We start from the raw sequence: 14423 nt of genomic DNA on the forward strand, positions 1-14423 counted from the left end.
ATGTGCATACCTTGCTGTTGAAGAATATGTTTAATTTTCCCTTTCCAATAGATTTCCATACTAAAAAAACTCTCATGATCTGGTAAAGTGTCTTTCTAGGCTCTAACCACGAACCATTGAGTAATTTTATTTATTATTTTATCGTCAAGATAACTTCATTAATGATGAGAAATTTTCGAAACCAGTAACCGCGTCATGTGTTTGTGCATGCGCAGACACAAAAAACGTCTCTAATTCCATCCCTTGGTTTGCCATGCTAGCTTTGATCCATTGTTTGGTTTCACCTCCATCTCACACAGTCCCACTTATCCGGCACCCGTACAGAAGACCTTCTTCGAAGAGGGAGGCCAGCTACGACATGGGGGGATCCGAATTTGAGGACATAGAACGGAACACAATTCTTTCTAGCCAACTTGACTAAGATCCGGTTCTGTATGTGAAGTCTAAACCCTAGGGTAGGTAATATAGAAGCCATCTCCATTAAAGGCTACAGTACATGAGCATATATTATCTTATATTATTTTCCACTCTAAAAGGTTACTTTATTTGGAAAGTGGGATGAAGCGGCAATTAACTCGACTTAAATACGTAAATCTCACGCACGATCGTATCATCGCGGGCGGCCTCCCTAGACATAATTAAACCACAAAGTAATTAACATACATTTATCTCTTACATTAAGTGGGCGTACACATATTGGGATCAAGATAGTCTCATGAAATTCAAGAAATATACATGTTAAGGTCTTTTGAGAATCCTTTAATTGATTGGTAGGGTTTCTTTTATGCTCACCAAATGTTTAATGTAATGTTTGCTAGACATATCTTAGCCACATTCCGCATGTTGCGTCAAGAGTACTTGATAAATTCTCTTGATAACAGCATATGTCAATACTTATTGACATGTGTGCAACATGTTTTAGATCACGATAACAAGCTCACCAAATATTCAACAAATGACTCAGCAAATAAATTAAAATTTTTTAGCGCACTTCTCAATTTGTTTCTTTTAAAAATTGAAGACCTTTTGATACTGAGACCCCCACCGTGCGAATCCTGGATCTGCTAGTATACATTATCTCATGATCATGAAAAGGAAAAAAAATAGCACCATGAAGGCATGAAATGCTTCGCAATATTAAAAACTTTATCTTTGTTCAATCTTGCGTCATCCATGATTCCATACACACCAGAAAAATATTACCAATATTGAAAACTTTCACTCTCCAAAAATTCTAAATACCTAAGGTTAAATTAAACAATGGATTAAGAGACCAAAAAAATGGAGATATACAAGGCCGGCCTTGAGACTTTGTGGGTCCTAGACGAGTCTTCGAAATGAGACCTAGAATTCTCCGATCTCCGATATTTATAAAAAAAAAAAGTTACACGGAAAGAAAAAGTCTACTTCTATATTAAATATCATTAAACATTAGAAAATTGTTATTAGCATTTCAAAAATCTAATTTATCACTCCAACATTTTTATAATTAGAAAGAAAATTTCACTTGTAAGGAGAGTAAAATGAGATTTTTAGAGTGCTAATAACAGTTCTAAAAGATTAATATCAACAGAAGAAAGATATCCCAAGTCCCAACATTACTTAAATATTCCATGTATCGCATTTTTAAATGCAAATATACTAAATAAGTTTACATAATCAAAATTTTCAACCAATTTTTTTTTTCAATTAACAAAATGGATGACCCATTCAATCAGCAAATAGATGATGACATTGATAATCTTGGGGTGTTTTTATAGTTCAAATTCAAATTTTTTTTTTTCTGGTAACATGGAAGAAGAAAGAGAAACATTAAGGAACAACTAATCTAGCGGCAGTGACTTCAAAGCAGTCATTGGAAGAAGTTTGAACTAAATAAAGAGGAAGCTCCGCAAGCTCTTGAAACTCCATCTCGTTATATAAACCCAATTAGGCTAGCCCGTCAACTGTAAAATTACGCTCTTTATGAACATGCTACATATTACAACTCCAATTCTCTATGATCAATCTTCTGCACTTCGAGACATGACCATAGAGAGGATGATTATTCAGGTTAGGAGAACCATGAATGAGAGAGACCACCAAAGTATAATCGGCCTCCACAATAAAATGAGAGAAATTTCTAGTTTTAGTTTTCTTCAACCCATAAAACAAAGCCCAATTAAAGCTCACCATGGAGAACTTCACCAACTCCTTTTTTAGCAATAAAACTAGTGATCCTCCACTTCCAATTACCCCGTTAGAATCAAGCCTAGCACCATCCACATTTAACTTAAAGGTCCCAAACGGAGGAGAAACCCAAGCCAAGAGAACTTGCACATGGTCGTGTTTATTAAAGAATTTGATGTGCAAAACAGAAAAACCCTAAAATCGAATCCATAAACCCCTAAAAGATTGAATCTTTAAATCCCTAAAATCTTTCAAATCCTAAATCCCTAGAGTAATCCATAAAACCTTAAGATTGAATTTGTAAACCCCTAAAATCTTTCAAATCCTAAATCCTTAGAGGGAGCATGGATTCGAAAATCCCAACTCCATTCACAAGCAAGCTTACAAATTAAATTACAGAAAAAAAGAAGAGGACAGAGAAGCTAGAGAAGAGGAGTCACTTGACCTATAAGTGGAGAAGAATATCACCTCGCCAGGCTCACCTACTAGTCACCACCAAGTTAGACCGATTAAACCAAAAGAGGAGTTGCTAGACCCACTACCTAGTACACCAAATTTCAATCATATTTTATTGTTTAGTTACAAAGTTACTTATTACGTTCACTAAATGAATGAATGGTTGGATTACAGGAACTACATCTGATCTGACGACTGGGGAAAATATTAAAGTAGGGATACATACAGGAGAGAGAAAATTAAAAAAAATGTAAATTATTTTCTAGAGAATTATATTATTGCTACAATTATATATATATATATATATTTTTTTTTTTATTTATTATTATTTATTTAAAAAAATGAGGGGGTCTTTGGTGGGGGAGAGCTCTGCGGGCCTATTTCGGCTACCCTTAAGGACGCCCTTGGAGAAATACGTGAGGTCAAAATGGAAGTCTAAAAATCATTTCCCTTAACATATATTGTTTACGGTATTCCTAAAAAGATATTTTGAACTTAAGGTATATCTTTTAATCTTTAGGAAGGATGAAGTCAAATTGGGAACTACTCTTGAATTACAATTATTTTGCACTAAATGCCTATATCTTGAACATCGCATGGCCATTTACAATGGTGTGATACTAATTTATTGAACTCATAAGAATCATAAATTTTTAGTGGACCAAAAAATTTAAGTGAGATACCAATACATTGAACTCATGTGTGTGATATATTACACTCATGAGTGTGATATCAACTCTTTAACTCACACTAGTGCACTCATGAGTGTGATATCAACTCTTTAACTCACACTAGTGTCTCATTAGTGTTATAAGTATCAAACTCAGGTAGCCCGATTCATATATATATATATATATCATACTTACTTAAACTACTATGCAAGACCTAAGATGAGTTAAGAAATAAGACAAATGATTGCGAATAGTAACAGTCTCACAAAAATAACTACTCTGGTTCAACTCCTTCTCACTTGTCCTAGTGTAGCTTAAATACAGAATATCACGTTAATCCGAAACAAAACATATAAGCAATATTGTAGTCTTATTTGTGTATACTCGCGTAGAGGAGCACATTGACTCTGATTAATATGACCACACTCACATCTGCATAAGAGAAACAAATCGAACTCGGTGCATACAAAACGATCCTAAAAAGAGTGTGGTTAACATGACTCTAATTAATGTAAATGTTGTATACTAAAACTAGATTATTTAGATTTACAAACATAAAATGATCACAAAAAAGTGGTTATTCTCACTCAACTATTAATTGAAAATGTCACTTAGTACTATAGTTAAGTGGTATTCCTTTTCATTTGTAAGCAAGATTCTAAAATACGCTAGGCGCTAATTAGGCGGCGGGTTGGGGCCTAGCACCTAGGCGGACGCCTAGGTGGACTAGGCGGATTTAATTAAATATATTACTTAAAATATATATGATTTCATTATAAACTACAAAATGGTGGAAATCCAATTAGTTAAAATACTTTAATATATATATATATATCGGTAATGTAATAATTTTAAGTACATAATTTGAAAAAAAAAGAAGATAATAATATATAATATATTTGTTTAATAGTGAAGTGGGTAACTTTTTTTTAATATAATTAATAAACCTAGTGCTAATGGTGGAAATCCATCTGACGGAAGGGAGTGCCTTTTGACGCCTTGGAAATCGGCAAGGCCCTTATTTTGGGGTTTTTCGTTTCCTCTCCTTTCCATTCTTCTTCGATTGCTCTGCTTGATTCCCCATCTTCTCCACCTAATTTCCATCTTCTTGCCCTGTATAATTTTCCCAAACCTAATCATGAGTTTGGTCAAATTCCTCAAGCACAGCGAAGAAATCCTTTTCGGCGAAGAAATCTGAGGCTTCCAGGTCAAAGTTCTCAGTTTTTTTTTCCCGCAATTGCATTGTTATTCTGATTCCTTCTACAGATCTTTCTTACGCTCACTCTTCCCTCACGCTCTCTCGGTTTCTCTTTTCAAATTTTATGTCGTCACCTTCGCGGTGTAGTGAAACGGCAAAACGTATAATATTTTAATAGAACCATTGTAGAGGCCGCTTAGCCCGATGCCTAGCCCGCCTAGGCACTGCCAAATACCTTGCTGATTTACTAAAAGTTTTTGAAATAATCACGGTGCGCCCCGACGCCTAATGCCTAGGCGGCCGCCCAGACCGCGTTTTAGAACATTGTTTGTAAATGAGAGGTATTAGGTTCGATTTTCATCAAAGGCGAATTTGAACCATATTATTGGCATTGTTATTCAATTGTGAGGCTTAACCCACTCCCCCACCCTTCTAGTATAGATAATATCTTTTGCTAAAAAACTATTACTTAAAAATGTTCATGACAAATGAATAGAAGATGAGTGAAGAAATAAGACAAATGAATGCAAATAGTAACATTCTGACAAAAAAGAACACGCAGGTTCAAATCCTTCTCATTTGTCTCAGTGTAGCTTAATATAGAATATCACGTCAATTCAAAACAAAAGCTACAAGTACTATTCTACACTAAATTATGAATACTCATATAGAATAGCATATCGACTCTAATCAATGTGATTATACTCACATCCAATGTTCTAAAAATCCGCCTAGGCGGCGCCTAGGTGCTGGGTGGTAGGCTTCCGTGGCGATTTTAGGAAAAGCGTTCCATAAATCTAGGTGGCCCTAGGCGGAGCTAGGCGATGTTAGTTGTTCCTTGTCTCTTTGCTCTGCGTCTGTGCTAACTGACTCGTTGATCTCTGTCACCAACAAGAAGGACGTCGACAACATGATGGAAGAGTACAACCGCATTGCACAAAAGTCGGCGCGGCTCTGCCTCTTTTCCAGAACTTCTTTGCATGAAAACGGAGAATTACCGTGGTGGCTTAGAGGGAGTGATAGAGGGAGATGTGCGGAGGAGAGATAGAGGGTTAGAGGGAGTCGTTTTGATTTGTTGTTTTCAAGAAGAGAAGAAGATAGAGGGTTGAAGAGAAGAAGATAGAAGGTTGTCTTGGTAACAGATAGAGATTAGGCAGCGGGAAAAATCAGGAAAGGGAAAAAAAAATGCATAGTTTTGTGTGAAAGTCCACCAGCCTTGTTTTCAAGAAGAGAAGAAGATAGAGATTAGGCAGCAGGGAAAATCAGGAAAGGGGAAAAAGTGCCTATTTTTGTGTGAAAGTCCACTAGCCTCGTAATAAAAAAAAAACATAAACAATAATTACCCGATATCAACTAATAAATATATTAGATAAATTATTTAGATAATACTTTATTATTTGTTCTGTTTTGAAAACAACATTATATTATATTCTTATAATATAATATTTTATTATTTTTTTCTTTTTAAGACCAGACTATATTATACTTTTTCAAAAGATAAAGTATTACTTAATGTTTATTTATAATTTATATGATATATATAATTATTTTATTCAAATCCACCTAGGCGCCTGCCTACCGCCCGACTAGCGCCTAACGTTTTTTAGAGGCTTGCTCACATCTGCATAAGTGAAAAGAATCCAAACTCGGTGGATACGAAACACAGATTTCTTCTTTAGTGATAGGTAATCTAGGTATTGATTCTGGCGTGAAGCACTTTACAATACTAGCCAAGGGCACTAGCCCTTAAAATATAGGAATTAGCTTTTCCATTGAAGTACGGATTGGATGATCATATAATACAAGCCAAGGTTAGGTATAGACTACCAAAGTAGAGAAAGAAACTCAATTGTTCTGTTCTATTCTCTCGTCTCTACGAAACGTCCCTTTCCTCCACTATACAAAATTGAAAATTCCCTCTCTCCTCTCCTCTCTCTCTCTCTCTCCTCTCTCTATATAAACCATTTCAGCTCCACTGTTTTTCATTTTACGCTCAATTCAGTCATAATTCCGTCAAACTCTTTTCAACCCAAAATTCTTGGAGCTTTTTTGGTCAAAGCTCCTCCATGGGATATCAGGTTTTGGTGGCTCTCGCGCTGTCACTCGTGGGTGGACTCAGTACTTCATTCGGTGAGTACATAAAAACTCGTGCTTGTTCATGCTCTGCTACAATTTCAACTGCCCATTTCAGCAATTTCAAATTTGAATTACCCCATTTGTTTGAATTTTGTTTTTCTTGTTTCGTTCGTGTAGAATGGTTTTCCACATTGGCTTCTGGGTTTATCTTACTCTCAAGTTTTGAGGTTGAAAGCAGCAAGCTTTGTGGGAGGAAAATCTAATGAAATCTTTAGGGGAAGGGTGGGATTGTTTATAGGCTTCAACGTATATATTTCTATCCTAGAATCCACTAAAATCCACAATTTAATGAAATCCCATGAGCTCTATAACTTTTTTTACTACACCTAGATTTGTGTACACTTGCTTAAAATCCATTAAAATGCTAATTGACTGTATACGGATAACATGGACGTTGAGAATGTCTTTTAAAATTCTGATTGACTACCCTAGGATTTTAAGTTCCTAATTTGACTACACCCCCTTGAAATCTTTTGATGTAAGTGTGATAATGAATGCATTGTTGAGGTTGCTAAATCAGCTTATTATAATTTCGATTACCGGGCGAATTGACTCCATCGAGTTGTTGTGGAATTGAGGTTTAATGGTATAATATATGATGCTGGAATTGATAGGATAGACAACTATCGAAATGCAGCTCAATTTACTATATTTTTCTATAAAGGTTTGATTTTTTAGAGAAATTTGACTCCATCAAGTTGTTGTGAAATTGAACAAAATGAATTTTAATGTTGTAATTGGTTATAATGAAATTGCTAGGATTTGTTCCCATGGTTTTTAGGCAAGTTTTTGGTATTGTTCATGGTTCGAATAAGGATTTTGATTTATGGTTTTTGTGGAATTTCTTAATTTATCATGTTCACCTCGATGCTTAGTTGATCAGCTTATGTTATGGAGCCTAATTATAAGTCTTGGAATGTGGAACAGGTGCACTTTTAGTAATTGTCAATGAGACTCCGAATTTGAAGATGCTCGGGCTTTTACAGGTACTCTGATTTCATCTCAAATTTTGAATTTTCTTTCTTTCTTTCTGTCTACTAATGTCATTGTTTTCTTTCTTTTAAAGAATCAATCAGCCTATTGACTTCATTGCTTACATGTCCTTCTCTCTCCCAGCCGATATTTACGTGTCACCGTATTTTACTCAACCAGAAATTTAAAATAACAAAATCCATCTTGACATTGATGCCATTTTCATGATCCTTTTAACTTGGTGTTATAGTCAGGATATGCTTAGAGGCAGTATGATCCATCTAAACCTCTGAATGTTCTCTATGCAGGGTTTTGCTGCAGGTCTGATGCTAAGCATATCACTCCTAGATTTGGCTCACAATGCTATCAACTCAATTGGTTTTTTAAAAGGCAATCTATGGGTAAGCCATGTACTTCAATCTTCATCTGAATTTATAGCGGAGCCAGGAAGTTCTTAATGGATAGGCTACTGTTTATTTATTTGGTTGGAGCCAGTAGATATAGGTATATTTTCTGCAACAGCTACTTGGGCTATTCCTCATGGTAGCCACCCCTGGCTTCGCCGTTGAATGCTGATTCACTCTGATTCGAATGTATCACTTTTATGACATCCATTGTCCCCCATTTCTCTAAGAATAAGTAAGAATTTCTTGGTGGTGCAGTTTTTTGGAGGTGTCATATTCTTTGCTATCATTGCCAATTTTATTCCAGAACCAACTCTTGCTCCTGTTTCGAAGGTAGTGATTATCTCTTCTCCTCCTACTTTAGCATGTTGTGGATACCTTAACATATGACTGGGGATCACACTTCACCCAGAATATTGAAGGCATGTCTGACCATGTGACAATATACTTAACAACAGAAAGATGAAGGGGGCAAGGACACTTTGAAAAAGCATCGCCGACAAGTTTTATTCAGTGGGATAGTAACAGCAATAGGTATTACAATGCTTAAATCACCTTCCATACAGTTCTTCGAATTAGAAAATGAAATTAAATCTTCATTTATCTGTAGAATTGGAAATATTAGTTAGTTTTTGCATGTTTGTAGTCTAAAAGTGTGCATGATAAATTAAATTTGTGGTACTCAGTTCTGTAATTAGCAAAGCCTATTTATGTCTTTGCGTGCATACAAGAAGAATAAAACCCACCCCTCTGCCATTCCACCCACATCCCAACCTACCCAAGGCCTAAGGGTGTTTTAAATCATTTGAAAATTTTGAAAGTCTTAATTTCTGGAGCTTCTTTTTTTTTCCTTCCCAAGTAATAAAGTCTGAGCAAATGTTTTTGAGAATTATACTTGATTTGTATACTATATTCCTTCTGAAGTGGAATATCCGGTCAATTCACTTGCAGGCATAAGTTTACACAACCTTCCAGAAGGAATGGCCGTGTTTCTTGGATCAATGAAGGTAACTCAAGCTTAAGCTTTTCATGACTTGGATTTGGAGTATTGAGTTAACTCTAGTTTGAATTATATATATGGAGTCATGCTCATTTTATTTCGAGTTATATGTTCTGTATTTGATTTAATATAAACTTATAAATTATGTCTGAAAAAGTGTCTTCATCAATGATCAGAGTTTCTTTAATTCATGATTTGAAATATTAATGCAATTTTCTTTTTATTTTAAAAGATGTTGAAAATAGAGTGAGGTTTCTATGACCACTAAATCATTTGTTGTCAACATCTATACTAACTATTTGGTATTCTTCATGACCTAAGTCAGATCTATCATTATGTAAGATACCAACTAGTTGGTGAAACATTCTTCTTTTCTTCTTTACAATGCATTTTTAGCTTTATTGTCAACAAATTAATATGCTCCTGGACACTCTGCAGCTGCTAAAATTTTTAATGTTTCCTGGAAATATGATGCTTTCTTCTTGAAGCACAATTTCTGAAGTTGCGGCGTCTAGTTTGGAATTTTTAGAGCTAGTCTTTTTTGTGATCTAAAACAAGTCCAAATTGATTAGATGCTTGATTGATCCTGATTTATACGTATCTTTTTTCATGGATTTATATGTTAGTTGACATTGCTAATTATGTGTGTTCCTTGCACTTATTATACTTGCATGTTTTCTAGTGCATATTACTTACAATTTGCATAGCCTTTTCATCTATGGGATTGGTGGTTATAAATGGAGCAAGAATAGTTTACTATCTGTTTGAGGACTATAATATCTGCTGATGCTAATTGTCGTATGCAATTCTTGCTTGTTTCATAATTCATTGTAGGGCCTTCGTGTTGGTGTGAACTTGGCCTTGGCCATTGCCTTACACAACATCCCAGAGGTATATTCCCTATATCTTGTATCGTGCGTATTACTCTAATTGCTCGCATTCTGCCCTGGATTAAAGCAGCACATAATTGTTTGTACCTTCCAAGGTCTCCCACTTTCCATATCAACAATGGCTGAACTGGTGATTTTGGTAATATAAGAACTTATTCCTTTGCTGATAAGGAGACGATCTTTGGAACCTATGGAACTAACGTCGACTGCAAGAATAGTGCACACATCTACAGAAAGAAATTGAAATATAAAAGGATGGCAGATTGCATTTAACATTTCAAAAACCTATCAACTGCTTTCTGAGTTTCAAAATGAAAGACTCAATATTCTTTAAAAAGGGAATTGTTATTGGCACTCCAAAAATCTCATTTTACACTCCAAACTTTCTATATTTGAAAAGAAAAATACACTTGTGAGGAGTGTAGAATGAGATTTTTGGAGTGCCAATAACACTTCCCTTTAAAAATTGTCTGCCTATATATGTTGGTGATGAATAGTATCAAGCTCTAATTGTTGTTAAACTTTAGGTCTATAGAGTGTGTGATCAAAATTGTAGACTATTTGGAAAACAAGGGATTGCTCTAAAGTTTGAGTTTGGACATCTATTGTTGTAGAACTATTATTGTTATAATGTCACTACATCTGATAACTTTCGCTTTTCTAGGGTGTTGCTGTTGCGCTTCCTGTTTATTTTGCAACACAGAGGTGAGAATATATGAGGCATCGTTAGTTCAGCATTTGAAGTACTTATGAATTGTGGGGAAACAGTGGATTTGATTTTTTTTCACTGTTATTTTAAAATGACCATTAACTATCTTTGAGAAGCCCGAAAGCTGACAATAATACTTTAGAAAAGGTAATAGTGGAGGAGTACTGATGTCAAGGGTATGGTTATGGTGAATTCATTGAACATAGTGAAGGTAGTTATGGTGTTGGCCGTGCTGTAGGATTTCATTATTTAAGGTGGTGACAGAGAAGGCAGTGCTGATGGGTGAGGGAGCGATGGAATGATAGTTCCGCCATTGTTGTTCAGGAGTAGTGTCAACAATGTTGGTGTCCATTTCAGGACAGGACCTTTAAGCCTTGTTCACTTTCTAGAGCAATTATTACTTCATAAGTTTTTGTTAAGCCTGTATAGCTTGAAAACTTTATGAATCTTATGGTAAGTTATTAAATGGTGGGTTTTCTGCATGTTCCAGCAAATGGCAGGCATTCAAGTTGGCAACGCTTTCCGGTTTAGCTGAGCCTTTGGGTGTCGTAATTGTAGGTATGTGAACTGTCAAATAAAGCTTTAGATATCCTTCTTTTACAAGTCGTAATCAGAACGGTGGATTTGGATTAAGCCCTTGAGTCCTCAAAATTCTTGAAGGAAACTTGTTAATGGTTTTCACTTCTGTTGCAGCCTATCTATTCCCAAACAGCTTGAGTCATGAAATTCTTGAAGGCCTGCTCGGATCAGGTTTGTAAATTAATGATGATTTAAAATGTCTCAACCAAAAAGCAAAGAAATAGTTTTTATGAAAATTGTAGTTACCACGTATTTTTGTTGTGGCGCAGTTGGTGGAGTGATGGCTTTTCTAACTCTCCATGAGATGCTGCCCTTGGCTTTTGATTATGCGGGGCAGAAGCTAGCCGTCAAGGCCGTGTTTTTGGGAATGGCCTTCATGTCTGCAAGGTAATACTGATGTTATAGTGTCGGGGCCTCGTCGAAAGAGGAGATCTTTAAGGAGGAGTTTTTCAAAGTATTTCATGTTTAATTTATATCAATATCTAGAACTATAAGGTTTAGAGCCTCTGAGGGTGTGACATTACAAGTCTAATATCTCCTTACATAATACTTTCCTTTTGCCTGTTTTGCAGCCTTTACTTTCTTGAAATCAGCCTACCACAGGAGATGAGCTTTTAGCTGTAATCTACGGGTCTTGTCCAATGTTATTCTCGTCTTGTACAACTCGGTACTGCCACGATAAGTAACTGGTGCTGGATACCCGTACTGAGTTCAGATCGCCGTTAATAGATCATACGGTTTCTATCGAGAGATCTAAACCAGTCACAAGTTAGTTACAACAGTTAATAGTTAATTGTGGTATTTGTGTAAGTAGTTGAAGAAGATAAGGGTACTGATGTAATGAGCCTCTGTGGCTATATATATTCATGTGTACTGTCAATTAAGCTTATCAATGAAAATATCCCTTTTTAACAATTTCTACATGGTTTCATTGCCAACCGCCTCCCGGCATTCCTCGATCCTCCATTTCTTCTGCTCAGTTTCTCTGATTTTTGTTCAAATTGATCGAAGTTCTTCATTGATTTGGTATTCTGATCACTGTTCTTGATCTGTAATGGCATTTTTTAGTCGGTAATATCTTGATTCTCTTCTTCTCACCACCTTCATTTCTTGATCGATTTATTTCTTTCTCGATCGATTCCTTGATTGATTTCGCGATTCCTTGATTGATTTCGCAATCGATTTTTTGCTCTCTGTCTTTGATCGATTCCTTGATAAAGTTCTAAATATCATGGCCTCCCCCTCTGCCTCTTCGTTTCCGATTAACTCACCGCCATTACCAAACCCTAATTCTTCTGCAAATTCTCAACCTCAGAACTCGTATATGTTTCTTACGATCCAAAATATTTGTAGTAATGTGCCAATCAAATTCAAACGCACCAATTATCTCACATGGCGTACGTTATTTGCTCCAATTTTGCATCGGTACAAAGTTCTTGGCCTCATCGATGGTACTGAGCCACGTCCGGCTCTACTTCTCCTTGATCGATCCCTGAATCCAGCATTTGAACAGCGGTTTGAAAAAGATCAAAACCTCTTGATCTGGCTCAACTAGACCCTATCTGAAGATCTCATTCTTTTCACAGTAGGTGTTTCCACATCTCAAGAGCTTTGGCAGAAGCTTGAACAACATTTTGGTGGCGTTTCTGATGCTCATATCCATCGACTTCGTTCTCATCTTCAATCAATTCAAAAAGGCTCTCAATCGATCTTGGAATATCTACAACAAATCAAGGAAATTTCAGATTCTCTCAATGCTGCTGGCTCAAACCTTATACTCATTCCAAGTTGGATGCTAAAAGTAAAAGCTGTGTTTTTCTGGGGTATAGTTTACAACACAAGGATTATCGATGCCTTGACCCAATCACAAGTCGTATCTATATTTCCAGACATGTGCAGTTTGATGAAGCAACATATCACTTTCAGTCTCCTCCCACCAGTCATGTTATTTTTTCAAAATCTGTTTCAGCTCTCATGGATATGCAATTCTCCGTTTCTAATAGCACTAGTGTTCCTTCTGGCTCTTCAGTTCTAGATTTGAGATCCAACTCTGATTGTTCTCTTTCAAGTTCACACATTGGCAATTCTCAAGGTCCCATTCCAACAAATGATGCATCCCATACAGAATCTCCACATGATGCATCACTCTCTTCCAATACACCAATTATCTCATTGCCCCTACCAATACTCATCATATGATCACTCGCTCCAAAACTGGTATCTTCAAGCCCAAAGTATATGCAGCTACCCAACATCCTCTTCCATCTGATATTGACTTTATTCCAAATACATATTTGCAAGCATCTAAACATGCTCATTGGAAATCTGCCATGCAAGATGAGTTCAAAGCATTATAATCAACAGGAACTTGGACCCTTGTTCATCCATCTTCCTCCCACAATGTTGTTGGCTACAAGTGGGTTTTCAGAATAAAGAAGAAACCTGATGGTACCGTCGAGAGATTTAAAGCTCTTTTGGTTGCAAAAGGGTATCATCAGCAGGAAGGCATTGATTTTCAAGATACCTTCAGTCCTGTGGCTAAATCAGTCACGATTAGAGTCATTTTGTCACTTGATGTGCAGTTCAATTGGTTTTTAAATCAATTAGGCATAAGTAATGCATTTCTTCATGGTGATTTAAAGGAAGATGTGTACATGTAGCAGCCTCCAGGTTTCACTGATCTCAGTATGCCACATCATGTCTGCAAATTAAGGAAATCCCTTTATGGTCTCAAACAAGCACCTCAAGCTTGGTTTGACAAACTTTTTCAAGCTCTTCTTCAACTTGGTTTTAAGCAATCTTCCTCAGATGCTTCCTTATTTGTTCTCAACAGTACTACTCCTGTCATGGTGCTTGTGTATGTAGGTGACATATTAGTCACTGGACCTGACTCTTCCCCATGCAATCTATTCATTCAAAAACTCAGTGCTATTTTTCCAGTCAAGGATTTGGATCCATTATACTACTTTTTGGGATTAGAGGTTCAACGATCCTCCATAAGTCTCTTTCTTCATCAAACCAAGTATTTACTGGATCTTCTCAGGAAAACTAATATGGATGGTGCAAAGCCTTGCTGCACTCCCTTTGGCTCTAATAAATTGGATCACATTGGTCCTCTTTTGTCCAATCCAACTGAGTACCGATCCATTGTAGGTGGTTTACAATATTTGACATAGACGCGTCCAGATATTTCTTTTGCTGTGAATCAAATCTGTCAGTTCATGCATGCTTCTTGAGAC

At 36.2% G+C, this 14423-nt stretch overlaps 1 protein-coding gene across 1 annotated transcript; it reads left to right on the top strand.

The window, feature by feature from the left end:
- Nucleotides 1-6435: 6435 nt before the first annotated feature.
- LOC137716471 (zinc transporter ZTP29-like) lies at nucleotides 6436-12083 on the top strand. Its single transcript, XM_068455931.1, has 12 exons — nucleotides 6436-6624; nucleotides 7558-7616; nucleotides 7911-8003; nucleotides 8265-8339; nucleotides 8465-8540; nucleotides 8958-9013; nucleotides 9841-9897; nucleotides 10561-10601; nucleotides 11096-11163; nucleotides 11299-11355; nucleotides 11454-11571; nucleotides 11757-12083. The coding sequence occupies exons 1-12, from the start codon at nucleotides 6561-6563 to the stop codon at nucleotides 11800-11802; spliced, it is 810 nt and encodes a 269-aa protein (XP_068312032.1). The 5' UTR covers nucleotides 6436-6560; the 3' UTR covers nucleotides 11803-12083.
- The last annotated feature ends 2340 nt before the right edge of the window (nucleotides 12084-14423 follow it).

This window comes from Pyrus communis, chromosome 14 (assembly GCF_963583255.1).
Source record: "Pyrus communis chromosome 14, drPyrComm1.1, whole genome shotgun sequence".
Taxonomy (NCBI): Eukaryota; Viridiplantae; Streptophyta; class Magnoliopsida; order Rosales; family Rosaceae; genus Pyrus; species Pyrus communis.